The sequence below is a fragment of the Drosophila elegans genome, unplaced genomic scaffold (assembly GCF_018152505.1).
Source record: "Drosophila elegans isolate 14027-0461.03 unplaced genomic scaffold, ASM1815250v1 contig_149, whole genome shotgun sequence".
Classification (NCBI taxonomy): domain Eukaryota; kingdom Metazoa; phylum Arthropoda; class Insecta; order Diptera; family Drosophilidae; genus Drosophila; species Drosophila elegans.
In genome coordinates this window covers 6,878,733-6,905,717 of record NW_024545513.1, presented here as the reverse complement: position 1 = coordinate 6,905,717, position 26,985 = coordinate 6,878,733, and the positions used below count along the sequence as shown (strand labels likewise).

The window sequence follows — 26,985 nt, the reverse complement described above, 5'->3', positions numbered from 1 at the left end:
AAAGTGGCGCTGTTGATGTGGATAGCAAATGGGGATGCGGATGACAATGACGATGGCGATGGCGATGGCGATGGAGAGAGTGTGTTCCGAGGTGGAATGGTTTCTTAATGTGCTCGATGCGACGTTGATGGCATTGCAAATGTGCACACGCTCGAGTCCCCAAAAAACGTGGCTGTATGAGAGTACTTACCAGACAGACAGAAATGGACAACCTACCTTTCCCCCATTTTTATGTCAGATTTTTGGGGGGAATACATTATACTCCCCTCACCATAGAACATTGAAAATTGGAAATATATTGAGACATTCCCATAAGCTTAATGATGATTCCCATTTGGAGATGACTCGAATCGTTGACATAATTGAACCGATGGAGAGCTTTGTTTTGGTCATGGCCATTGCAAATGGCTATGCTATGTAATGTTGTATAAATTATGGATAATTTACTGCAAACAGGTGCATATTTGATGAGGTATAAGGGAAAAGATTATCATACAACTGAAACACAACATAAATATGTCGAAAATGGAGTGTATTATGTATGAAATGATGTTATATAAGCAATTTAACCATCAAGGTGACTTTATTTTTAATAAAATTACTAATACCTGATTTATATTTACATTTATCTTTCCAGCTGCCTGTGCACGTAATTCTCATATCGTCGTTTAAACGCCTTCCTGCCCTATGCACTATATCAACAACAACAACAACAACAACAACAACAACAACAACAACAACAACAACAACAACAACAACAACAACAACAACAACAACAACAACAACAACAACTACACCTATCACTACTATAACAAACAAGAAAAAAATATAATTCAACAAAAAAGCAATCGTATAAAGCAAATAACTGGAAAATGTTGTAATTGGAACAAATGTTGTACATACCTACGGATAAATTGTAAATACATAAATAACTTGAAATTGTGAATACCCGTTACCCGAGAAAGTTATGAGAAATATGATAGTAATATAAACTAATAATATAAAGAAATACGCTTCCTTCAAATTCATGGCTTGTCCGTTACAAAATAAAGCTTTGTTTTGGTTTCTAAAATTGGGAAACTACCTAAATTGAATGTTACATTTAATTTCACGAGTTTCGGGTATCAAATAGTCGACTGCCTCGACTATCCATAATTCCCAAATATATCAATATTCGGACTAAATCCATTCGATAGAACCTTTGGCCAGCAAAATTTAGCTAGAAGACAAAATATACAAGAAGAGAATTTTTTGCACACTAAATTTAATGAACCCATGTGGAAATTACAAAAGGCAAAAAATAACAAGCGAAGCAGAGACCCAACAATAATTAGTATTAAAAATTGGTTAACAAACGGAAGACCCCGAAAGATCGAAGGAGAAGGATAAGTTGTACGCCCATTGTGATTATTAATTTTAGACATTAGGCCAAGAAACCAAAACGGCAATTCGAACTGAACGGAACAGAGCCAACCGGAGATTAGTTGCTTAGCCAAAAAAAAAAATAAAAGCAAAAGCAGCAGCACCAGCAGCAATACACGACCAAAAAAGCAAAGCAAAAGCAAGAGAGAAGCAAAAGTAAGAAGCAACTTTAGCCGCCCAAAGAAACTTGTAAGAATTAGTTAAAAAAATACAAAAAAAAAAAAAACTCTTAGTTCAATTCCATCCAAAAATCAAAACCAAACTCGGCTTTGACAAATGTGAGGCGTTCAAACTTAAACCAAAAAAAAAATAAAATAAAACCCATTGATGCGGCTGCCGAACACAACGACAACGACAACTCAATCTCAAACTCAACTTTTGCCCTGAAGCATATTCCTACTATAACCGAATCTGAATCTTAATCTGAAGTTTCCCCCGAACGCAAGGTTTCTCCTTCTCCAAATCGCGAGTGCGTTCCCAAATCCATTTCCGTTCTCGTTCTCGTTTCGATTTCGGTTTCGGTGGGAAGCTAAAGCGACTGCTGCCACTGCCACTGCCACAGATACAGACTCAGTTTCGATCGGAGTTGGATCTGGGAAACAGCCGCCAAGATGACCATGTGGCAGAGTGGCGGCATGGGAGGCCATGGCTCCCAGAACAATCCATGGATGAAGCTGATGGGCATCGTGCACAAGGAGCGGCGCCACACGGAAAACGTCCAAAGTCAGTCCGGTTCCAACGAGCGCAACCTGAACCAGTGAGTATTGATCATATAATAAAAGTATATATATTTTTGGCGACATAAGTACACATCAGATTGGCAAAGGTTGCAATTTATCAACAAAAATAACCAAGCCCCTCGTTCATATTGGTTAAAAACGGTGGCAGCATTTGGATTACATAGTGGCAACATTTGTAGCAAATGTAGGCAGTAGTTGTTAAACTTGGTAGTTACAGTTGTGCAATCAACTTGCTAAATCTGTACACATTTAGCACATATGAATACATTAAAAGCTTTGCCCCACCGCACGTCAATTTTGGTTAGACATGGTGGCAACATTTGTCTAACTTAGTGGCAACATTTGAAGCAAAAAAAATAGTTATGGTTGTAAAACTACAGTTGTGGAACTTGGGGGCAACTAAGTAATTAACTTTGTAAAATCTTTGCACAAATGAATACATTTAAAGCTTTGCCACCCCGCACGTCAATTTTGGTGACAACATGTATATAACATAGTGGCAACATTTTTCGAATAAGATGGTAGCCGTTGTAAAATTTGGTGGCTACAGTTGTGGAATTTGGGGGCAACTAAGTAATTAACTTTGTAAAATCTTTACACAATAAGCACAAATGAATACATTAAATGCTTTGCCACTCCGCACGTCAAGTTTAGCGGCAATGTCCGTATAACAAGTGGCAGCATTTTTAGAAAAAGATTATAATAGTTTCAGTCACAACTTAATATAAATTATAAATTATAATTAAAAAACTGAACCTATTCTGCATTTCGTGTTTAAATCGGTTTATTAACAGGGCTATCATAAATGTAAGACACAGTGTAAAACAAGCATAAAGTAGTGATAAGTGGGCTTTACGCTTTCCCTCCGTCATTTATTACTTTTTGTTTTTTTTTTGCAATTTCCTTGGAGCTCAATAAGCGTAATTTGGCATAGTTATGCGAGTAAATCGAGAGCTATCTGGGCCCTGAAACAAGGATATTCGACGCTGCTTGCGCAGGAAAGTATGCGGCGGTTCCTCTTTTTTTTTTTTTTTTGTTATATTTGCCTAGCCAGCGACTTTCGAATGTCGAATGTGGATGCCATGTTATGCATATTGGTCGTAAAACATGCGCCAACTGCGCAATTAAATGGCCCGCAATGCAAATGGAATGGCCAGGACGAGGAGCAGGACACAAAGTGTGCGGCTCAAGGCGGACTTGGTGGTTTTGGCGGGTTTGGTGGGCTTGGCGGGGGCTCTCGTGGAGAGTCATTTGCCACAAATCAACGCTACCAACTGGACTTGCCCTTCCCCCGGGTCACCTTGTTTATCCAAGTGAAGCGCCCCGTAAATGATATATCCAGACGGCCATTACCCACCCACTAGCCACTAGCCACTAGCCACTAGCCACTGTGCACTACCCACTACCCACTAGCCCACAATCCAACAGTCTCGGAAAGTGCAGCTCTTTGGGCTTTTAAATTGGCTATAAATGCGCTGGAGCATAAATGGATTTACACACATGCAGCTTGTTGCTGTCCCCCATATTCCCCGCCTCACAGTTGCCATCACTCATTTCCATTCCATGTTGCATGCAAATACGAGCCACTGCATCGACACGCCCCCAATCCCAATCCCAACCCAGCCCCTTTCCTCTTTCCCCTTACGAATCCAGGCCCGATTCCGCATCGCATCCTTTTTCCGCACTTTTCGCTGTGGAGTCCTCATAAAAGTTGTACAACTAGCACATGTACTTGTGTACGCCAAGGAAGTTAAATGCAAAAAGGAACTTCCGGCAGTCAGATGAGCGAAGCGGATGCCGTGCAGATTGAAAGATGGATCGAAGAGGAACAGAAGCGGCAATCTGATTAGTTGGTGGTGGCAGGAAACTGGGTCCTTGAGATACAAAATAAATTCGATTTCTTGAATGGGTTTACAAAACATCAAATTTTAGAGCTCTGGATAATTCTGGTTTAGATGGGTTAAATAATGAGCCTCGGATGAGCAGTTTTGGTTCACCTTAATGCAGGCTAACGGCTAGCTTAAAAATGGGTAGAAAATTTAAAAATTTCGGATATTTCTTTTTTACTGCGTTATTTTTTCATGCTGGTTATATTTATGCTCTCCCAAAACTGAAAGTCTAAAAGGACATTGGCAAATTATGTGTTTTATTAAACGTTTTAAATTACCATTTTTCGCAATGCATAAGTTGCACTGCTAAACTTTTGTATCCCTTTGCCCCCATGCCAAAACTTCGCTCGAGCGGATTAATTGAACCAGTTTCCCAATTTGCCAACTAATGTGCTCTAGAATCCGACGTCCTGCGTCCTGCATCCTGCATCCTGCGTTTTTCCATTGGGTATCATAAATTTATGCACCCGCAATGGCACACATGCACTTGCACACAATGGAAAGCACTTGAAAATGAAAGGATAATAATAATATTTTTATTTTATTATATTTTTAGTTTCGCTTTTTCCGTTTTTGTTGCAACAGCAGTTGTAGCAAGCAGCATCAACATATAAGAGGTCGGTTCAGAGGATCAGGGGTTAAGGGGTCGGGTTGTGGGGGGCGTGGCTGGGCTTAAGTGCACTCTAGCGCCATGGGGGTGTGTATATGTGTCTGCGTGTGTGTGGGTGTGTGTGGGTGTAAACTGTAACTGCAACTGTGTGCTTGCGTGCAAGTGTTGGAAAGTGCTTGCTAACTGTGCGATGATTTCGGGATTCCGCCGGATTATTTTCGCCCAAGTATTTCGCAATTTATGTCCAATTCACTCGCTCTCTTTGCTCTTTTGCCCTTTGCCCTTTGCCCTTCGACCTTTTCCCCTCCCATTTCCATTTCCATTTCCTTTTACCATTTCCCTTTACCTTGCACTTGTGTCTGCCCCTCGACAAAAGTTATGAATCATTTTATTGCCTACCAAATGAATTTGGAATTGTTCATATTTTTGTAAGTGGTTTGAAGTGCATGTTTGAATAGCATTGAAACCCGAATGGGGAATTTTTAAGCCAAGCGATAAATATATAAATAAGTAATTAAGCCATTCACAATGTTGTCTTAACCTACATTTCACCGATGGTTTATAGATTATTGATAGATTTGAATTAAATCAGTTTCAGTTCATCATTGAATGCGGTTTTATTTATATATTATTGATAAGTCTTCAATTTTAATCGAAGAATTAATTTTTATTTAAATTTTTTGTATTAATGCTGTTCTGTACTGTTTACCTGTTCGGTATTCGAGCACTTTTTGCCCAAGAAAATGGGAATTTTCATAATCATTTGGTCATAACTCTTGTGCCACAGCCTTCTACCGATTTTTCTGTCTCGTTTTTGGCACAGGAAAAACAATGTGCATAGGGCGGAAGGGTGCCTATGCATAAATATTCCGAAGGTCAGAGATGCTAACATAAAAGGGTTACGGAGGCGTGGCAGCAGTCCTACTTTTGCCAACCGAATGTTGTTTGCTATTTTATCTATTCTGTTTTTTTTATTATTTTTTTTCGGCGAGCAACAGTTGAACATTTGGAAATTTGCATAAATTTCACAACACATCTCCTGGACTTCTTTCCCCTCTTCTCCTTGGCAAACTTGGAATTTATAGAAATGTGCACAAAACTGTTTCCATTTGCCTGTTTTGTTGCCCTTCAAAGGCATTTGGGTCCAACATGTCCAAATGAATACTTTATAAGCCCCCCGCCCTTTATGGCCAAAGCCCAGCCTCTGTATCTTTCTCTGCCTCTGCCTCTGTCTCCGTCTCTTTCGCTCTTTGTTGCGGTCTCTGGCACCGTCCCCTTTCTTTTTCTCATTTTCTCCCTGCCAATGTGTAATATTTATGCTGCGAAATGTTTGAAGTTGACGAAACCATCGGCGTGGATGTAATATTTAACGCCAACTCTGTACAATTTACACCAAAAAAGAAAGAATCATTTAAAAAAGATGCGTTATTTTATTCAAAGAATGTTGTATCTTAAAAAAGATTGTATTTAAGGCATGTTGTTTTTAAAAATGTCATAAGTAGGCTTAAAATATATATCCTTTTTTTTATTTATTGTATAATTATTTTTCTTCCCAAAATATGACATCACAACTTTTTTTTTATTCACTGCCAAATTTCTTACCTTCTCATATGTTCTGTTTAAATAAAACATACATTTCTCTCAGTGCTTGTCATTCCACTCGACGGCATTATCTCCCCTTTTTACCCATCATCATGGTCGCCTGAGCTATTTTGCATTGAAATTGAAATGTCCGCAGCTTTTGTGGGATGCGTCCGCTTTTGGCCAGGTGAAAAGCGTTCGGTCAACTGGGCCAAAAACACATTTACATTGGCCAGCTCATATACGATACGATTGTACACTCGTGTGAGGTAAAAGTGTGTGTATGTGTGTGTGTGTGTGTGTGTGTCACTAAATCCTTATCATTTTGTCAGGCCATTGCAAAGCGACAGGCGCGGCGAATTAATTGAAAATTCAAACATATTGACCGACATAAATATGTGGATAAAGTGCAAGTCCAGTCGGTCGGTTGATTACTGCTGGCCATGCTGTTGCCTGTTTTTGTTTCTGCAGATTTATCAATGTCAGAGGCGGCATCTGGCGTACAGGGTGCGTGTGCACATATATCCTGCGGCAATTAAAGGATTACGGCGAAAGCTCCCCTTTTAAGCATCGATTTTTGTCGAGAAACAGAGATTTTCGCTTGATAAAAACATACAAACAATATGTCGGGTTCTTGGGAACTCAGGTCGATTAAAATATAGTTTTTATTTAGGGGATCTTTAAAAAAAAAACCCTTCAAAAATTTTACTTGTGCAAGTACACAAAGTTCTAATACTTTCCAAACTTCATTCGATTTGCAACTTAATAGGCCTTTTGCCTCCGGCATCCTGTCATCGTTTGTTGTCGCTGTCATCGATTTCGGATTGCATGAGACACGTTAGTTAGTTACTTAACCCAACCCAAGAATCCCTGCTTCTCCTTTTGTTTCCCCAGCCTATTAACCCATTAATTATTTGTGGTCAAAAAATCGTCAAGTTGATTTGGCAATTACTGCACGCCAGCAGAAAATGGACATAATTTGGCAGGCGACCAAGTACATTAGTTTATCCTTTTCACAATATTTTGTTAAAATTTAATAAATGATTAAAATACTTATTTATAAACATTTATTTAAGTTCTGGATAAATAAAAGGATCATCTAATTCCAATCACAATATACACACATATTTAAATAAAATATATTTATATATGTATATAATTAAAAAAAAAAGTTTATATTTAATCAAAGATAGAATATAGAATGTGCATAGTAACATTGTAATATCCTTGGCAAATTGAATAGTGAGTTAGCAAATTTTCGGTCGGTTGTAATGGGTTAAATTGCCGCCGGCGTCTTGGCCTGCTGTCTAATTGCTGGCCATTCGTTTCGGCCACGTTACTTGGCCTGGCTCAGTGCTTATCAGCCAGCTGCTCCTCCGCCGACTTATGACCACACCCACGTAACGAAAATTGCGACCCATTTGTTAGCCGGGGCTGGCAAATCATTTTTCATTTGCCCCCAGCAAATTCGCAGCACTTTGTCTGGGTGGTTTTTTTTTCTCTCTGTTCTTTCCTTTTTTCGGTTTGGGGGTTGTGGTCTGGCCAGGTGTCCTATTGAACTTTACTCAGGTGAAATTAATGAGCGCATACAGGCATAACACCCATTACCACCGGACTGCGGACTGCGGACTGCGGAGTCTACGTCCACTGTGCGTCCACTGAAGTGCACCTAAGCGCGAAATGTGTCGGCGGGGCAGGCAGGGTGTCCTTGTCCAGTTCTGGTCCCTTTTCCCCTTTTCCCCTTTTCCCCCTTTTTCCCCTTTTTTCCCCTTTTCCCCCTTTTCCCGATCCCCATCTGGATATGGATCCCCCGTCCAGATCCCTACGGCTTTTATTGGCGTCCATAAAAACCCAAAGTGTCAAAGCGAAACGCTTCAAAACACTGCGTGACTGCCAAGGAACGAGCTGGGGCCACATTTTGGTTAACATTTCAATTGACACGGCCATAAAGAACTCTTCGGGCGGCAGTAAATATAAATAGTTGGGGAACGGACGAATGAGTACCCTGCAAAAAGGTAAAACACGCATTTTTATTATTTGCTATTCATCTTACTCATTTTAAATGAGATTTAAATTATTACATTCGATGCAAAAAAAAAAAAAAGAAGAGGTAAAACCGCTCAATGCTAATATTCAACTATTTAAGCACAACTACCAGATTGAAATATTTGCAATGCATAATTAAAGATACACAAATTATGGGTTTTAAGCCTGTAGCGATTTTGGGGGCATTGTATTGTTTCAAAGATACCTTCAATAAATATTACATTTGTAACAATTAAATGAAATCGCAATTCTCTATTTGCTGTAGTAATTATATTAATGTAAAAGCAAGTTTATTTTCTTTTCATGACAAACTTGTTTTGTCTTTAATATTTTAATCTATGCTCTGTGTGTATAAATAAATGAATCTATTTACTCAATCGACTTGTGTTTGTTTGTGCTGTTAATAAGCGAATAAACATCAATTTCAATTTTGTTTTGATTGGCATCCGATTAAGCGATATGTCATCCGATTACCGCTCCCAACTCAAGCAGCCCATTAACCCAACTGTCTATATGCAATTCCGGATTCCGGATTCCGGATTCCGGGTTTGACTTTGACGGTGGCCACCTGGGTGTGCTTTGTGTTTGCGCCTTTGTGCTGTGTGTCTCGTTGACCATTTGACTTTGATTTGTTGTTTGGCTGCGTTGGACTACAAGTACCGACCGAATGCCTCTCTATCTACAGAAAATAAAATATATATATATATAAAAAACACACACAGAACACACAAAGGATGGCAAACAAACATAGACAGAAGGCGGTGTGCAAGTGGCGAAAGACAATTCGTAGCACTCAATTAACGCATTTAAAAGTACAATGAAGATCCAAGGCGGGGAGGTCAGAGGTCGCCACTTGTCGGGGTTTATTTCGAGATTTCGAAATGTCGAGATGTCGAGATTTCAGTGGTGCTCTGATGCCCGGCATTGTGCATACGCCCCATTGTCTCTGGCACGCGGCGAGAGCCATCATTGGTATTGTCTAGCCCACAATGGATCCTCCTTCGCTTATCCTGCCTTCTGCTCCTACTGTTTCTCAGGTCTCTCATGTTTCTCATGTTTCTCAGGCTCCACCCGTGACACACACCCCACACCCCAAGTTGCAGCAAACAAACCCCCAATCACCGAGAGAACGAGAACCAACAGCCAACAAAAAAATTGAATTGGGGTCCAGCAAGAGCTGGATTTGGTTTAGAGCAATTGCCATAACCCGTAGCTTGCAGCACCATCAATTGATTGTCCCGATCCGTTTGCTCTGCAGATAGGAAGTGATTTCGATTTGCTGAAAATTGAAAACATACTGGGGAAATAAATCCTCTGCCTAGGTATCCAGCAATCGAGTGGTTAAACATTCCCAATTTGATTAATCCTTTGGTAATGCTGGATAATCTTATGGTTATGTGTGGATTTACATAAACAATAAACAAACTTTAAAAAAATAAAAAATATAATAAAAAGAGAGCAGGCAAACACACAGTTTGTGCACTTTTTTGGGAATTAAAATATGTAATGCATAAATAAACTAAAGGGCTTCAGTAACTTATTCATATTTGTAGAGTCTCTTTATTAATGACTAAAATATGGATTTATTAAATTCCACCAAAAGCAAAAGTAAAGGACTTCGAACCACCAATGATTAATCTCAGTCTGAGCAGTATTAAAGTTGTAATAGTTTCAAGATGACGTTTAAGCTATCATTTGAGACTTGGTCAAGTCGTTCGAGGCTCAATTTGCGACGGTTAAGGGCACGTTATGGCCAGCCCAAGTGATCTCTGCCACTTGACGGGGTCATTCATTAAAGTTTCATTGGCACACACCCCCTCGTCGGCTTTACTACGAGAAATAATTTAACGCATCAACGATTGGCAGCTTTGGCCATGATTATTGGCCCTTTTCCCTTAAACGTTGGCCTCTTGTAATTGCTATCACTGTCCCTTTCGCACGGACTCTGGCCCTCTCTTTCACTCGCTCTATCTTTGTGCCCTTTAGTGTTGGCATTTTGGCTACTAGCCGAATGAGTTTTGTTTTAAGTTGGTTAAATGAAAAGGTGCATATAATACCTATATTTTTATACCCTTGCAGAGGGTATTATAATTTCAGTCAGAAGTTTGCAACGCAGTGAAGGAGACATCTCCGACCCTATAAAGTATATATATTCTTGATCAGCATCACTAGTAGAGTCGATCTAGCCATGTCCGTCTGTCCGTCCGTCTGTCCGTCTGTCCGTCCGTCTGTCCGTCTGTCCGTCTGTCCGTCTGTCCGTCCGTTTATATGCAAACTAGTCTCTCAGTTTTAAAGCTATCTGCATGAAACTTTCCCAAAAGTTGTCTTCCTATTGCAGGTAGTATATAAGTCGGAACGAGCCGGATCGGACGACTATAGCATATAGCTCCCATAGGAACAATCGGAAAAATAAATGAAAAAAAATTATAACTTTGCTGTTTTTAAATTTTTTTTTTAGTTCTTCGACATATGGCAATGGTTAAATATTTCAGAATTCTGGTTTAAATTTCATCAAAATCGGACGACTATAGCATATAGCTCCCATAGGAACAATCGGAAAAATAATTGAAAAAAAATTATAACTTTGCTGTTTTTTAATTTTTTGTTTTGTTCTTCGACATAAAGCAATGGTTAAATATTTCAGAATTATGGTAAAAATTTCATCAAAATCGGACGACAATAGCATATAGCTCCCATAGGAACAATCGGAAAAATAAATGAAAAAAAATTATAACTTTTCTGTTTTTTAATTTTTTGTTTAGTTCTTCGACATTTAGTAATGGTTAAATATTTCAGAATTCTGGTTTAAATTTCATCAAAATCGGACGACTATAGCATATAGCTCCCATAGGAACAATAAAAATATATAAAATAACTATCAAATAATTGAGCTGCAAATCATCACAGCTTCAATGTTTTTAAACGTATACGCAAGTAAATTATAATTTTAATGTTTTCAAAAATGTTTAATTCTTGCAATAGCTGCAAGGGTATATGAACTTCGGCTTGCCGAAGTTTGCTTTCTTTCTTGTATTTTATTATTAAAGTAAAGAAAAGAACTGAGGACTTTCGCAAAAAAATTTCTTTGTTAGTAATGGTTTATTAAAATTATTTAGTAATCATTAGAAAAAAATTTTGATAAATATATCTGGCCTTTTAAACTTTTTTGATTTATAACCACCTCTGTTTGTGCTTTCTGATTAAGGAAGCCTTGCTAAGCCATGAAATTGTTTGGGTCTTTATGGCCCAGTGACCTGCTCACGTTGTTCATGTTAAAATTCCAAATTACATTTTGCATTTTGATTAAAACGTAAACACAGTGACCTCCTCCAGCCATTTACTATTACTACACAGTGTTTAGGAGAGGGTGAAAACAGGGGAACAGGGGAGTCTGGGTCTAGAGCAAGACACTGGATTTCTCGATGCTCGTTTGCAATTTAATGAAGCAAACTGTTGCTAAACACAAGTGAAAGCGGGGGTGAAAGTGGGGATCGGATCCGGATTTGGCTTGGGCAAAGTTGAAGAGTGGTGCGAAGTGGCGAGTGGGGAGTGGCGTGGCGTTCGAGCATGAAAATTGTTTGTCCACGGACTTCAGCGAATTCCGGCGGAATGAAAGCGACTGAGGCAGATGGAAGGCGCTTAGCGTCCAACAGCTGTTCCAAATCCCCACCTCATTCTCACTGCCATACCATCATGCCCACCAGTATCCTGTAAACTGTATACTGTATCCTTTATACTATATAGTGTATACTGTATACCCCCCTTTTGGCAATTTGACAAGAGCGCATTATCCTTACAAACGGCACCAGATGGACCTGCCTCAACAACGCAACAAGAAAAAATGAAAAATGATAGAGACTCCCGACAGAAATTCGGCGGAGATGATAGAGGGGTTGGGTTATAAAACTGGGGATTAGCCCAGTCAAACGATTCCGCTGGCATTGTGCCAACAAAAAAAAAAAAAAAAAAAACAACAAAGGAAACACAAACGCAAGAGTGCGGAAATTATATGTATATTTAAAACTGCATAAATCAAAACACTCGTGCAGAAAGGCCAAAGGTCAACCGCTGTGGTGATAATTGATTGACGGTCAGTGCCAACTGCCAACGGCGTTTTTAAAAAGCCTCTGTCACCGGCAATCAATGATGAAGGTTTCAAGCTGAGAATATAATCTAAATGGGCGTTAAATTACTGAAAACTCAGCTTTGGCCTAAGGCATTTGATAAAGCTAAACACTATACAAATTTAGAAAATTACTAAAATATTTTAAATAGCAAAAACTAAAAAAAAACTTGTTTATAATTCAGATTTTCATTTACAAAGTTATCCATTTCAATACCCACAAACTACCACTTTCAACAATTGCAGTTTTGGGGTATCGAATTCAATTTGATGTCATATGTTTGCTTTCAATCGTCGATAACTCAAAGCAGACTTTATTTCACTCACACACTCGTTGGCTTTGACTTGCCCACAAAAATGGGGAATGCAATCCTGTGCAGAGGAATCCTTATTTAGGAGCCAGTGACATCTGCGACTGCTCTGTTTTTACCAATTTTCCACATTTTCCCGCAGAGTTGCCGCAATCCGTGACGCATTCCGTATCCTCGAATCGCCTCACGGATCCAAACGATGACAAAGGGAATCGGAAAATGCAACTGAAAATCGCACAGACAATGGCCGACGGGGGTTAAGCGGGACGGTGGGGCCGTAGAGGGTTAAGGGGCTGTGTTGGGTTTGGTGTTGTCAGGGGGTGAAAACGAAAAATGCAAATTGTCAAACATGCAACGCAATTGACGAGAAACGAACTCTGAGGCACGCACAACAGCGGAGGAGGTTTTCCTGTAGCCATCCACTGAGCTAAACTAAACCGAATTACACTGTACTTCTTTTCTAAAGCTCATAAATGTACATAATTTCCAAAAATTAATGCAAACTTTTGAAGATATGAAATTTTGAAATTTAAATGCAATTAGTCAAGTTGTAGTTTCTATAAATGCAACTCATGGGAAAGTGGAATAATCCAGTGTAACATAAAAATAAATAAATAATGTAAAATTGGAAAAGTATATTTTAAAAATAATGAACTAAAATGTTTCAAAATTAACAGAGATATCTTAATTTAAAGAAAATCTTATTTTCAGGTAAAGATATCACTTAGACCTACATTTTCTTAAAACTTAGTTCATTTGGACACATTTAGGCCATTGGCTATGAATATTTTCTCAAAAAGATAGATGAGTATTAAATTAATACCCCAAAAGTATTAACATAAAATTTATGTGGCTTAAAAATAAATTCTTTCAGCACAGTGAGTTTTATTATTTAGTGTTAAATTAATATTTATAGTAGTTTATTTTCAAGACTTATTAAAACTAACCTATCAGTTATTTTTGGGTGTATAAATTTGTAGAGGGAAAGAGGTCCTTTTTTTTCTGAGTGTATAAACTTAGTTGGTTGGTCGAGGGGGTGGCAGTTGGCGCTGGCTCCTGCCAAACAACGAAACGCTTTCGTGCCGAGCTTGGGTGGTTTCCCATATTGACAGGCCGTCACTCTGCCAGTTCGTCAATCTGCGGAGCTTCGGCTGGACATGTGGCCTACATAGCCGCCCATTTAGCGCCCTGCCAAATCCCCTGGCCGATCGGCAGCTGGGTCCCTGGCTGGATATTAACTCGAACCAATACCTCGCATCTCGCAGCTCTCAGCTCTCAGCTCGCACATCCTTCATCAGTGACGTCTCAGGCCAGAATCAAGGTGGACTTGTTGCTGCAATTGACAGCGCAGACGTGTACCCAAAGCCCTGGTTCCAGGCACTTTAAGGCAGGCATAATTAATGGAATGGAACCGACCCCGGATAATGTCAACATTATCGCAGCTAATTGACAATCGAGAGGAGCTGCAGAGTGGCAAACGGAATTTAATGGCACTGGGAATTCGGGAATAGCATTATTCCGCTTGATAAGTGGAAGATGGGGAGCCAGTAGCTACAGGTTAAACAAGACACTTAATTTAATGAAAATTGTGTAAGAAGTTACTAAGAACAAACAAAAATACGAGATTTTCCAACAAGTTTCGATTAAGTAGAGAGAATTACATTAAGTAAAAGCAACATGGTAAACTGCAATTGCAAGTCTTAATGGAAAGGGTAAATTTGTACACCCCCTTTTTGCCATCCTCTATTATTTGTAGCACTTTTTTGTTCCACCTTTGGCAAATTAGCAGTTCACACCCCACTATTTTCGCACACTTTCCTTTGCTGTGCCTTTCAATTAGCGAATTTCAAGACATGTGAACAAGCGATTCGACAAAACAAACTAATACCAATGATCTCAGAACAACTATTGACGCTTTAGGAAAAAAAAAACAGTTTATTTATTGTGCCTTAGACTAGGTTTTAAATTGAGCCTGGACTCTGTGGATCTTTAAGATCATTTTATTTGCTGTTTGTTTGTGTGACAACTGACTTCTAACTATTGTCGGAGATAAGACGCTGTTCGTTGTAGCGTATGGGATATGTGAGTGCGTTGCCCTTGTCCCAGGAGTAGAGTTCCTTAAAATAATAATAATTATTAATAATAATTATGATAATAATAAAGGGTAAATACCTACCACAGTCTGGGGATTGTAGCCAACGGTGGTGGTATGGCTAAAGGGATTCGAGAAGGGCAGATTCGTGTTGAGCAGCTTGCCCTTGTACAAGTCCACCACATAGCGAATCTGGGTGTTCTTGTCCGTGCCCGAATCGATGGCATACAGGTTGCCACAAACGATGAACATCTCACCGAATTGATGATGGTCCAAAGTGATATTAAAGTTGTACTGCATCTTCAAGGTTTCCGCATCCAACTGGATTGCAATACCATTTTAGATAAAAATACTTTTATATAACATCTTGTATTTTACCTTGGCCACCAGTGTGTTGTTGGAGTTGTAGGTGCTGTAGATCACCCACAGACCCACTTCATCCACATTGAAGTCCATGTAGTTAAAGTCCGTGGTGTAAAGTCTATTCGCGGCAGCCACTCCAGCATATGGTAGTTGTGTGGCTACGGGTAATTAGTTTTTAAAAACTGCTATACCATTATGTTTTCCATTGCCACTCTTACTTATTTTTTTAAGGCTTATCAAGTCCAGCTTGACCACCAGATCCGAGTTTCTTTGTTGATAGTAAAACGAATTGTTAAACACCACATGAGCATTGCCCTGAAAAGGAAATATATATTAAATTACGGATATATTTGAGCTTAAAGTGTCTCAACGCACATGAAAACCCTCTTGTATTTCGTACTTCCGCCTTGGTATGCTATTCATTCGGTACTGAATGCGGGTGGTGAACTCAAACAGATTGTACGGATCGTTTTCGTTCGTCACGAATGTCTTCTCACGATCGCTGTCCGGCGATGGATCTCTCAGCCAAGAGCCATACTTTTCATTGACCACCTTGTGGAACACTGGCTTGCCCACCGCATACAGATAGCAAGCTGTTGGAAAAAGGATGATAAAAATGGAATAATGCAAATAATAAGTCTACTATTTAATTCCAAATTAAAATTAAATATTAAATCTTAATATTAAATACAGTGCATACTAAATTGCATGATTTAATATTAAAATACTTTAATTATTGTGAAAAATGTAAGATTTAACATAGTTTCTATTTAATTTAAATGCATTATATTTAAATTAAATATGGTTAAATTTATATATAATTTTCAGGTATTAAAATCATTTCCAAAAATATTCAAATTAAAACTTTTAAGTAATTGTTATATTTCCATATTTAAAGTAACTAAAAACCGAATTCAAAGTGTAAAAATATTTAAATTGAGTTCAAAATGTTTTTATTTACTACATTTTTTAGCAGTGTACTTACTTTTTGGTCGCTTGGGTAAGCCTGGATAACTCAGATTGCCAGTGGCCTGGATTTCAAAGTTATTCAGTATGGAGTCCTTGCACTGGTACAAACTGGGGATAATTTTATACTCTAGTTTACTAATCAAGAAGTTTATAATGTTGACTAACCTGGGATCTGGACACTGATCGCATACAGGACACTCGCTTTCCGGCGGTCTTTGGCCATACACCTTAATGCTATTGCCCACATAGGGGGTCTCACTGTTCGGATCTTGAGCTGAAACAGGTCTTGAGCTTAGCAACAGGTTTTCAGTTCTTTTACCTTCAATAGACCTACGTGCTATTTCAAAGTTGACCATGGTGGCATTCAGCTCATTCCGGGCCACGCAGTGATAGTAGCCAAAGTCATCTTTGCGCAGATTGCTGATGGTCAAACGCATGGATGTCTTGAAGCTGGAATCGCCTCGCAGTGATTAGGGAATCAAGTGCAATCAAATCAAGTAAAATACTCACCCATCCGGGTACGTTTCAATGCCGTACTTCTCACTGGGATCCAGAATTTTGCCATCGTAGGCCCGTTCCCAGTACTTAATGGCCTCGGGAAAGGCCTCCACCAAACACTCGAGTGTGGCACTGCTCGAGTACTCGGCATAGATCATCTGACGGTACACCGATATCATGGGTGCAACTGGGAGAGGGATGGGGATGGGAATGGGCAAACTCTCGATTATGAAGGTCATTCACACCTAGGGCACCAAACTCACACTGCACTTCCACGATGTAAGTGGCATTGGCCACGGGAGCAATGCCATTGTTGGCATAGCAAGTGTAAGCCGCCATCTGGTGTCGTGTGATGTTGGTGAACTTCAGGAACTGGCCGGTAATAGAGCCCACTAAATGCAGGGAAAGATTAGTAATCAGTTGATAAGTATATCAAATACCCACTCTCTATGCCATTCACATTGATGGTGCGACCATCCTCGCGGCGCCATTCCACCTGCGGCGTGGGAGTTCCCGTGGCCGAGCAGCTCAAGTTCAGGGATCTGCCCTCCTCCACAATCACCGTGCGCTGGAAGTCCGGAAGTTGCAAATCTGGGGGGTAAAAAGGTCAAATAAAATATTATACAATTTTCATATTGAAAATAATTAAAGCCGCTTGGAAAAATATTTAAATTGAGTCCAAAATATTTGAATTTACTACGTTCTTTTTTTCATTCTTTCGGAAAACTCCTTATAAAAACTTCAAACCCAAGAAACAATCCCCTCTCAATTTGTTGCCAAATTATGTATTAACCTCAGGTTAAATGCATTCCTGAAGAAAAACTCACCAGTTATGGAGGGCGGAATGAGCAGATCGTTGGAAGAGCTGCCATTGGGGTACTGCAGCTTCCAGGCATTGATGCCGGGCACGCCGGGTGTGCCATTGGTGCCGGGCTTGCCAGGACGCCCACGTGGACCGGCAATGCCTGTTTGCCAGCAATGGGGATAAAATAACCTCTAGTTAGACGATGCTATAGACTACTCACCCTTGAGGCCCCGCTCGCCGGGCGGTCCCTGGGCTCCCTTGGGTCCCGTAATGGACAGCCCATCCTTGCCGTCCTTGCCGTGCAGCCCATCCTTGCCATCGCGACCGGGCAGACCGTTCTTGCCATCGGCTCCCGCCCGGCCGGGTACTCCGTCCAGTCCCGGCTCCCCGGGCACTCCATCCCGGCCATCTAGGCCGGCGCGTCCGAGGGCACCGGCATCTCCCTTGGGTCCACGCGGTCCGGGGGGACCCAGATGACCCACACCGTCCACGCCGGGGGCACCGGGCAGGCCGACATCGCCGCGGTTGCCCTTGGGGCCCGGAATGCCGGGCAGGCCGGGACTGCCGGTCGGCCCCTTGGGACCCACTTCGCCCGCGGGTCCGTGCGGTGCCGGCGGACAGTAGTCCTGGGTGCCCTTGCAGAAGCCCGTGATGATCTTCTCGGGCACGCGGCAGTAGGTGTTCAGGTAGATCCACTCATCGCCGCCGGGAGCAGCGCCCTTTTGACCCGTTCGCTTCCGGATCTCGGTGTCCTGCTCTTCGAGCACCTTGCGATGGTTGGGATTGAAGAACTCGATCAGTGGATCGGCTGGGGATAGGAAAGATTCGTTATTGGCATGGTTCGTCATGGGACTCTGAAGCTTGCCATGCATGGAGGCGGGAGCGGAGGAGGCTATGTCCCGGCGCATTCGCTTTCCGGTGGATCGGGGCGTATGGCTGATCAGGTTGTCCGTGAACTTGCGTTCGTTCTTCAGCGGATCGCGCGATTGTGTGGTGTCTGCTCTCGTCGTGGTGCTGCCACCTAGTTCCTGCTCCTCGTCGAGTATCCGGCTGACAAGCGTCCGCAGCTCATCCTGCGATCGCATCAGCTCCGCCTGGAATTGAGCCCGAAAGGCCCGAGACGAGTAGTCCACGGATGGCGGCGGGGATTCGTCCTGGGTGTGCGTGTAGAAAACGATCGAAAGGCTGGCCAGGATGAGGGTGAGGGCGCCGAGGTAGATGTAGACCAGGGCCAGGGACTGGCGACCGGGGCACTGGCACACCTGGCAACGCGTGGATCCTGTTCCGGGTCCGACCAGCTGGTCACTGGACGCACTGGATTCCAGGGGAGGAACCGGCACAGGATCCTCCTGTGGGTCATCCTCAGCTGTCCGCCGCTTGCGCTTCTTCTTGCTGGTGTTCTGCAGACTCTGGTTAACCGCCAGAAACATTTTACCGGGTCCGAAGAGCTACACAAAGAGAAAAGTCTTGGGTATGAAAAATAATCCTATTATGTAAGAAAAAAAAAAAAATTTCTAATTAATTATAAGTATATAAAATACTAAATTAAAAATTAAATCCTAAATATGAAAAATACAATTATAAAATACACTACAATATATAAAATATCATTTTAAACTTATATTTTTATATTCTTTTTAAATAAATAATTCTTAGTATTTAAAATATTGAATCGCTTTAGTTAAAATTTTTTTTAAGCTTTAAGAATATGTATAATTGAATATGTTTGATCAAAACTCAAAGCAAATCATTCAATAGATTTAAAAAATTAAATCTTAAATGTTCATAGCATTTAAAATCAGATGATCATTCATCTTTTTGTTATTAACCAATTCAAATATTTTGTTGTTTTTTTTTAATATTTTTTTTTTCAAGACTTTTGATTTGTTTTGATTTATGGCCGGCAAGTGCAGTTCGAAAATAAAAGGCCACATTTATAGATCGCATATTAAATGATGTGGCTAAAATTAAACGATTGCCCATGGGCTCCAGAAACGATAAGGTTAATAATAATATAAGACACGAAATTTCGATGCATTTCTTCGCATTTTTCCCCGCTTTTTTATTACATACTTGTATACATAAGAGCAGAACTTTTCACACTTTTCCTCTGGAGTCGTTGAAAATGTGTGGGGTGTGAGTGAGATGGTGGAGGCGAGGAGGCGAGATGGAAAGAGAGAGACAGAGGCAGAGACAGAGAGTGTGTGGGAGAGAGAGCTGGTTCCGAACGCGTTGGCGTCTAATGCTCGACTGAGCGAGTTGTGCGGCGACATTTTCCTCCGTAGCGGTTTGTTTTCCACGCTTTCGCCGGCAACTTTCCCACGCATCCGTTTCACACTCTCTCTCCACTCTTCACTCTTCACTCTCTCCTGTTTTCTCTCTCTCAGTTTCGTAGAGAACGAGTATCCTATATAGCAGCTATATTGGCTTGGGCACATCGTAAATAAATCGGAAATATTCTAAAATTCGCTTTATTTCTGCTAGTTAAAGAACTAAAATAAAATCACATAAATAATGGCTGCGAAATGTTTACTGCCTGAAATAATAATAATAATCTATAGAGCGTATCGTAAAAAAAACATATTATCCATAGAAATGTAGGGGAAATCATTAATAACTATGGGCGAGAGAGTTAGTTGCTCTTTAATTCCACGCCTGCGCCTTGAAAGTATTTCCGTTTTTTATTCCATTTCTTATTGCTGCTTATGACTGCTCTGGGATATCCCTCTTTAAAAGTGGGCGGGAGGCGGTAAGGGGGCGGCGAAAATCAACAATGAATGCACACCCAGGCTCAGGAGAGAACAAACTGTCTTGGCTTGAATTTTCCTTCTCGGAGAGGGAATACTTTGCGATATCCTCAACAAGTACAAAGTTTAATGGGGCAAACTTGGCCCAAGCCAGTCAAGTAAAGTTTTGCTATTCGCAATCATGGGTTTCCCACTCAAGATTCTCGCAGAACGTGAACATCAGGAATAGTTTCTTATATTTATACACTGCAATTGATTGCTAGAAAAATATTTACTTACCCCTATAGTTAGGATACATTTTTGTAAATAGACAAAGTCTATCATTATTCAATTTAAATACAGAAAAGTTTTCTATTTTTATAATTATTTATAAGGCATTTTTCTAATGGTTCTTAAAACTTTTGAAAATACTCATTCCCATCACTTATTTTTTGATTGTTTTGAAGAACTCATCTCTCTTGCTAATGTATCAATTTCAAATGCGCTTTAAATATGCATTTGTTTGCTGAGATTGTTTTGTTTCCCAATATTTATTTTCAATCTCCTTTGGGTTCGCCATTCTGCTTACTTGGTAATTATCACAATTAGCGCTTCAATTCCGTCGCTTCGACCGCAAACGATTTAAATTGATTGCATTTGCTCAAATAATTATATGTTATTATGTGCCGTTTCCGAGTGCCACTCGATTATTGTTGCCACGCCCACACCCCACCCCGACCCCCCTCACTTCAGCCACCCACTTTCCGTCGACGCAATTGCGAGCACTTTGCGCTTAATTTGCATTTCTGCTTCTGTTTGAAAGGCGGCGACTGCGACCGGATTCAATTTACATTGGCCCAATGCATACGATGGCGCGACCCAAAGGTCAATGAGGCGTAAAGAGCTCGTTAACTGGATGCCGTAGTTGGATCCTGGATCCAGGACGCTGGATCCTGAAGCTGAAGCTCCAAATCGGACCAGCTACCAGTTGCCAGGACCTGCACTTCAGCCATTTACTTTGGGCCAGCTGTGCTACGCATTAGTGGCCCAAACACAATGGTCAGAAAAGCGGGTGGAGAGGAGCCTTTTTGCTGTCAAAGGCCAATGTCAGAAAGTTGGCAGCATCGGATGCACTGAGAAAAAACCTTACTAGCAATGAGGTGTCTAAAAATTTAAGGCTAACAGCTTGTTTTGCCTCAAAACTCCTTGTCGAAAACGAAAAGTTGCTTAAAGAAAATGATTTTATTCATAAAGTGGCCATTAAAAGTTAACATTTTTTATTGTATTCCAGGAAAAGTCTGATTATTTTAGTTGAAACTTTAAGAACTAATACTTTAAATTGATTTGGAGAGCTGATACTTAAATATTTATGGATTTCGAGTATAGAATTAACTTATAATATAGCTGAGTTCTCAACTGAGTTCTTAGTGTGTCAAAAAGTGATGATATTTTATTATTGCGGAATATATGTACCAACTTATACATAGTAAATTCATAATTATTGTTTTCTTTGCACTATAAAATAAAGAAAATTGCCCAAGGAAACTCATTTAAGAACTGTGCTTTTTTAAGGACCCCCATTACACTGTGATATATTTACAGAGGAGCACAACAGAGAGCATATTATGAGTGCATATTATGCTTATTATTGTGCGGGGATTTTCTGTGTGTAAAACCAACTGGGAGCCGGGCCAAGTTGTTTGGCGGTTTGGCACAGAGTGTTTCCAGGCGGGCCAATACTTGTAAGCGGCTTACTGCCAAGCATTGGCAGCAACAGCAGCAGCAACAGCAACAGCAACAGCAGCAGCAACAAGCCACAAGGAAAGCAACAAGCCAAAGCCAAAGTTAAAGCCAAAGTGAAAGCCGCAGACCAAGTCGGCAAACAACGGCAGCGAAGCCAATAAATCAAAATGTCAAGATGATGGCCTTTGAAGTGCTTTCGGGCTGACTGAACTGAACCGAACGCCGTAGGTGAGATGAGGTGTGGGGTATAAGGTGCCATGAAGTGGGTCGACGAAGGTGCCAGCTGAAAGATCCAACAGGCAACAGACATCAGGCAAAAGACAACAGACAACAGACAACGAGCGACGGCCAACAGATGTCGCTTAATTTCGCTCGAGCCGTGGATCTCCCGGGGAAATGATAAATTAAATGACAAGAACTGTCGGCTCAGGATGCCGACATTTAGTTAGCCCCGAGCTTAACACGCCCCCATCTCCACGGTGCCATCGAATTTGAGGTGTAGCTAAGCATATTGATTGTTGAAAATGCGCTCTGACCTCGGGCCACGTTGCGTATGAGTAATAAATGCATGCAAATTCATTTCCAACGGAAAGGAAAGCGCGCAGAGGTTGAGGGTAGGAAAAATAAAGTAAAAATTAAAAAAAAAGGAGAGCACTTGAACCAAAAAGTGCTCAATAGTCATTATATGTTTATTACATTCTTAAGGTTCTTAAGGATACATTAATAATTTGCACCTTAATGCACAATGAAATATTTTGAAAATGTTTAAATGTTATGAATTAAATAAATTTTATTTTTTCAAGTTTTTTTTCGAAATTCTTTAATATTATTTGGATTAGTAAAATGTATTTTTTATAACGGTACGTAACGAGTAGAAAATACCACAAAATTTTATTTGTGGCCTTTGGAAGTTTGTCATTTTTGTTGAATGTTTTGTCCAACTTTCTAACTCCAACTTGCTTCTTTTATCAGGGGTACATCAAGATTTTTCCGAAAGGTTGCTAAAATTAAACATTTCTATTTATAAATGCCAATTGATTGGAAATTTTAACACGAATGCAACGAGGAATGCAATTTTAACATTTGACCAATATTTCCCACGGTTTTGATCAAAAAAACGTAACTCGAGTTGAGACTTATGAAATATGCTGTGACTATGAAAGCTTTTTTTTTTGTTTTTTCCTGTGCAGCTGTTTTTTATGACCCCAACAGGCGCACGGCCGAAAGTGCATTCGGAGTTTGGTTCTTTATGGCCCAGTGAGCAATAAAAAACCCAGCACAGCAACAAAAAGCTGCCAAAAGACATAGAAAAACAATATGGCAGCAGCTCCACTTCCTTGGAGAAACTGAAATTGAAATTTTATTAGCATATTTCTCCGGCTTCTCTTTCAAGAATTCTGCCCAGCTTGCAATCAGCCTGATTGGAGAATACGGTTTTTTTAAAAGGAATCTCGAAATTTAACTCAAAGAAAGCATCACAAAACTAAAAAGCATAGTCAGAATATGTAAACAGGCGTTGAAAGGACTTAAAGGAAAATACAATCAGGCATTATAGACTAGTTAATGTATATAAATGCTCTTTAAATGTTCATATTTGTTTAGATATTAAGCCTAGGCCAACAAATTTTCCCTTCGTGCAAATTTCAATACAAATATGTTATTTAGTTTGTTAAGAAAATGTATTAGTTACATTTAGAAGAATTAATTAAATCATTAAACGGTAAAAGTAAAGAGATTCCCTGACCTAAAAAAAAACCCTTCAATTTCGAGGCGTGGGAAATGTCTTCAGGTAATTTCCTAATTGCCGCCTGTCGCGAAAAACGGAAGTGGGCGTGGCAGCCGGAGCTGAAATTTCTGACAGCATCTCCTCACTACATCTTTATTTGTTTGCGGGGCGGCGGCGGAGGGGCGTTTTTTTTTTATTTGGTTCGTTTGCTTCGGTTTGCATTTCCTTTGCATATTTATGAGGGTGGCTGTTGAGGAAAAGGCGTGGAAAGCGGGAGAAATCTACAGGAAGCATTGAACACCATCGAGCGGCGGTGCTTATCTCCCACAGAGAAACGAAAAATGAAAAATAAAAAATGAAAAAATAAAAGTAAATTCGAGGCCTGCGAAGGCTTTTGCTTTCGGTTTTTCGCAGGGCAACGCAAACAACAACAAAATCAACAGAGGAAAATGTTTTCCGAGTTCAACTGAAGCATAAGAGCTAAGCCGAGTCGAGTCGAATCGAGTCTACAAAAAATATTTGATGAATTTTAAAGTCGTTATCGTTTTCGGGTATTTCGTTTAGTGTATTTAGAATTTTTTATGGCAATCTAAAGGAGATGTTTAAGTAGGATTCTTCTATAATATTATTGGAAGGTCTATTAATAAGCTGATATACTCAATGCAATTTTTTTTTTTTGCTTTTCATTAAAGAAATAAAATAAAAAGAAAATAAACATTTTCTTTCATTAAAAAGGAAATCTAATTAAAATTAATATATGCTTTTAAAGAGTATTGCCTTATAACTTTTAAATAAGTAAAATACTTAATTTAAAATCTTTTTTTTATTTTAGTTAAAAATGAATACTTGTGAATATGGTTTTTTAGTTGCCAACAATAATTATAATTAATTAAGTAATGGGAACTATATGCCAGTCATTCTTTCTACATACATTTAATGTTGCAACCAAGTCTCTCTTAAAACCAAACTTAAAGTTTAGCTATCATTAGCATTTATCTTTGCTAAGAAACATACTAATTTAAAAAGAGATACATTTTAACTTTTGAGGTTTCACTTAGTTTAGCCATTCTTCTGCGTTCTTATTTATTTCAATTGTGCTCCTTTTGTCTTTGTCGCTTCAATTGCCTCGAAAAAATAGGAGGTAAACTCGCAGGAAGTAGAGATGATGGAGCGTGACTTTGGGAGGGATGGCAGTGGGTGTTAGTGGGTGGTGCTTGGTGGTGCTTGGTGGTGCTGGGCGAACGGTGGTGCAATCTGCCGCAGATGCCGAACTCTGCTGACTGGCGGTGAGCACGTGTTCGCCTTTGGCTCCTGCTGAGCAACAAATGCCGACGAGCCGAGCGAAACTTCGCCGTCGCTGCCGACGTCGCTGTCTCTGCCGCTGCTGGCGTCTCTGGCGGCGTCGAGGTTGCCTGTTGAAAACCTCGAAAATTAAGCAGCAGCGCATTGGAAATTCGAAAAAGTGCAAAAGCTCTTGGGAAATGCTTTTGGGCTTTCCACGATTTTAAAAGTTTTAGTTTTCCTCAAGTTTTCACATTTTTAAGTTTCAATGGACAGCAGGTTTTCAAACCCTGGTCGAAAACAAATTCAAACAACCAAATCCAGTTTATAATCAGAAAACTATAATATTAATGGATTCAAATTTATTAAAATCTTAAATCGTTTCAATAGTTTAGCAAAACCGGCACAAACCGATTCAATTTTGAAACTGATTATATAAACGATAATAGTATCCGATAGTATCCGATTCTGTTTTTTAAAAATAAGCATAATTTGTCAACGAATTTAAACATGGAATAATTTGTACAATTCTATTTTAGTTTGTCTTAAAAATTTAAATTTTTAGACAAAGTAGTTCGTAGTATTACTGATATTAAAATATATATTATTTATTTTTGTGTCGTCATCATCTACTGATTGACCTTTGAGAAAGCTTATTGACGTCATATAGCAAAAAAAAAAGCTTCACCTCGATCTACGACAACCTGAAAAATATGAGCCTTCGAGTTTGTGGTGAAAAGCGTCACACTTGGCCCAGAGTCACGTTTTTAGCCTTTTATCCTTCTAGCCTGCATTGTGTCAATGTCCTTTTAGCCAGCGAAAACGCAGCAAAATAAAAGAGAACGGCTGAGAAGAAGAAGAAATAAAACATTCCAAACGAGGTCATGAGGTCACTGCGGCTGTGACGTCAGTGCCTGACCCCCAATTTTAGTAGGCAAAAAATAAGCTAAGCTCTAAGATGAACATGGAATATATATTTCTTCTCTAACCCTGTAAATACTATGAATAATGCTATGTTTATGCCTATTGCCTGTCGCCAAAAACTAATGTTATATTTCTACTCCATCTTTTTTTATTGCAGGTGAGTAAACGCCGCCAAAAGCTGATCCTTCATATGACTATACTTAAGTACAAATCGAGTTTGGCCAAGCAAAGGGTTTGGATTTAAAAATACTAATATATTTAAATTTATTAACCTGAAAAACCATATTCCGATATCTAAACAATAATAACTCATTATTTCTCAAGCATAATTCTAAATCCGCCATCCTTGAACTTTGAGTAGTTTTTATCATCCATCACCCAGCCCATCAATCATTTCATCAATCGTTTAAACATAATTTGCATCCATTGATTAAACACTTGCCACCTTGCGAAAGCATAATATATATAAAGCAACTAGATGCCAAAATTCCTAGTTAAATGCGGTTGGGGCTTATACACTTGGCAGATGATGATCCGTTCGCATGATCCATCCCTGCCAATCCATCATCGGCGCTTCCATCTCGTCCCTCCGTACATTTTTTCCAATTTTCTTCCACCCACTTTTCGCGCATTTCCCACATTTCCCACCTCCCCGGTTTGCCCAACAATTCTTGTTACTCATGCAAAACGTTTTTCGAGGGAACATCAACAGCAATCAATCGGCAAATGAAAGCCAATGCCAGGAATTGGAAATTGTGAAAATGCATTAAAAATGTTTCTCTCTCGGAAAATCACCCCGCCACCCATCAAACCACCCACTTTGTACGGGGAAGTGTGTGTTTTGTATGCGATTTAAACATAAAACCGGGTATACATATTTTTATCAATCGTAATTGAGGTCTCTGGGAAGTCTACTAATGATTATAGTATTTTGGCTTAAATGCAATTCATTATCAAAGGAAAACTAAATATTTTATATTGACTTATTGGTATGTGTATTGAATAAATAGTTCCTTTAATTTATTTTTTAAAAGTAATCATATAACAAAATCGAATATAAATCATGGTTTTATTCTACCATATTTACTATTTATTTTAATTTATTTCTCATTCTCAAATTAATTAATGCCTTGATC

General features: G+C 39.7%; 2 protein-coding genes across 4 annotated transcripts in view; one reads left to right on the top strand and one right to left on the bottom strand.

The window, feature by feature from the left end:
- LOC108142282 (potassium voltage-gated channel protein Shaker) overlaps window positions 1-26,985 on the top strand; it is a 143,807-nt gene that overhangs the window by 21,008 nt on the left and 95,814 nt on the right. Inside the window, exons 2-3 of one of the 2 annotated variants that reach the window (XM_017266020.2) lie at window positions 638-916; window positions 1,197-2,179. In XM_017266020.2, the coding sequence (XP_017121509.1) occupies window positions 2,034-2,179 (146 nt within the window). In that variant the 5' untranslated portion in view covers window positions 638-916; window positions 1,197-2,033. Of the gene's footprint in view, window positions 1-637; window positions 2,180-26,985 lie in introns of both variants that reach the window. The other variant, XM_017266022.2, reaches the window with a different exon arrangement.
- LOC108142284 lies at window positions 14,638-19,704 on the bottom strand. 2 transcript variants are annotated; one of them, XM_017266029.2, is made up of 15 exons: window positions 19,523-19,704; window positions 18,315-18,935; window positions 17,670-18,257; window positions 17,472-17,609; window positions 17,089-17,235; window positions 16,908-17,036; window positions 16,657-16,831; window positions 16,481-16,596; window positions 16,312-16,420; window positions 16,163-16,254; window positions 15,553-15,770; window positions 15,396-15,492; window positions 15,193-15,335; window positions 14,899-15,135; window positions 14,638-14,839 (listed from the first exon to the last, which is right to left on the bottom strand). In XM_017266029.2, the coding sequence occupies exons 2-15, from the start codon at window positions 18,877-18,879 to the stop codon at window positions 14,756-14,758; spliced, it is 2,838 nt and encodes a 945-aa protein (XP_017121518.2). In that variant the 5' UTR covers window positions 18,880-18,935; window positions 19,523-19,704; the 3' UTR covers window positions 14,638-14,755. The 2 variants fall into 2 exon arrangements, with proteins under 2 accessions (XP_017121518.2, XP_017121519.2); XM_017266030.2 differs by having other exon boundaries at window positions 18,315-18,897.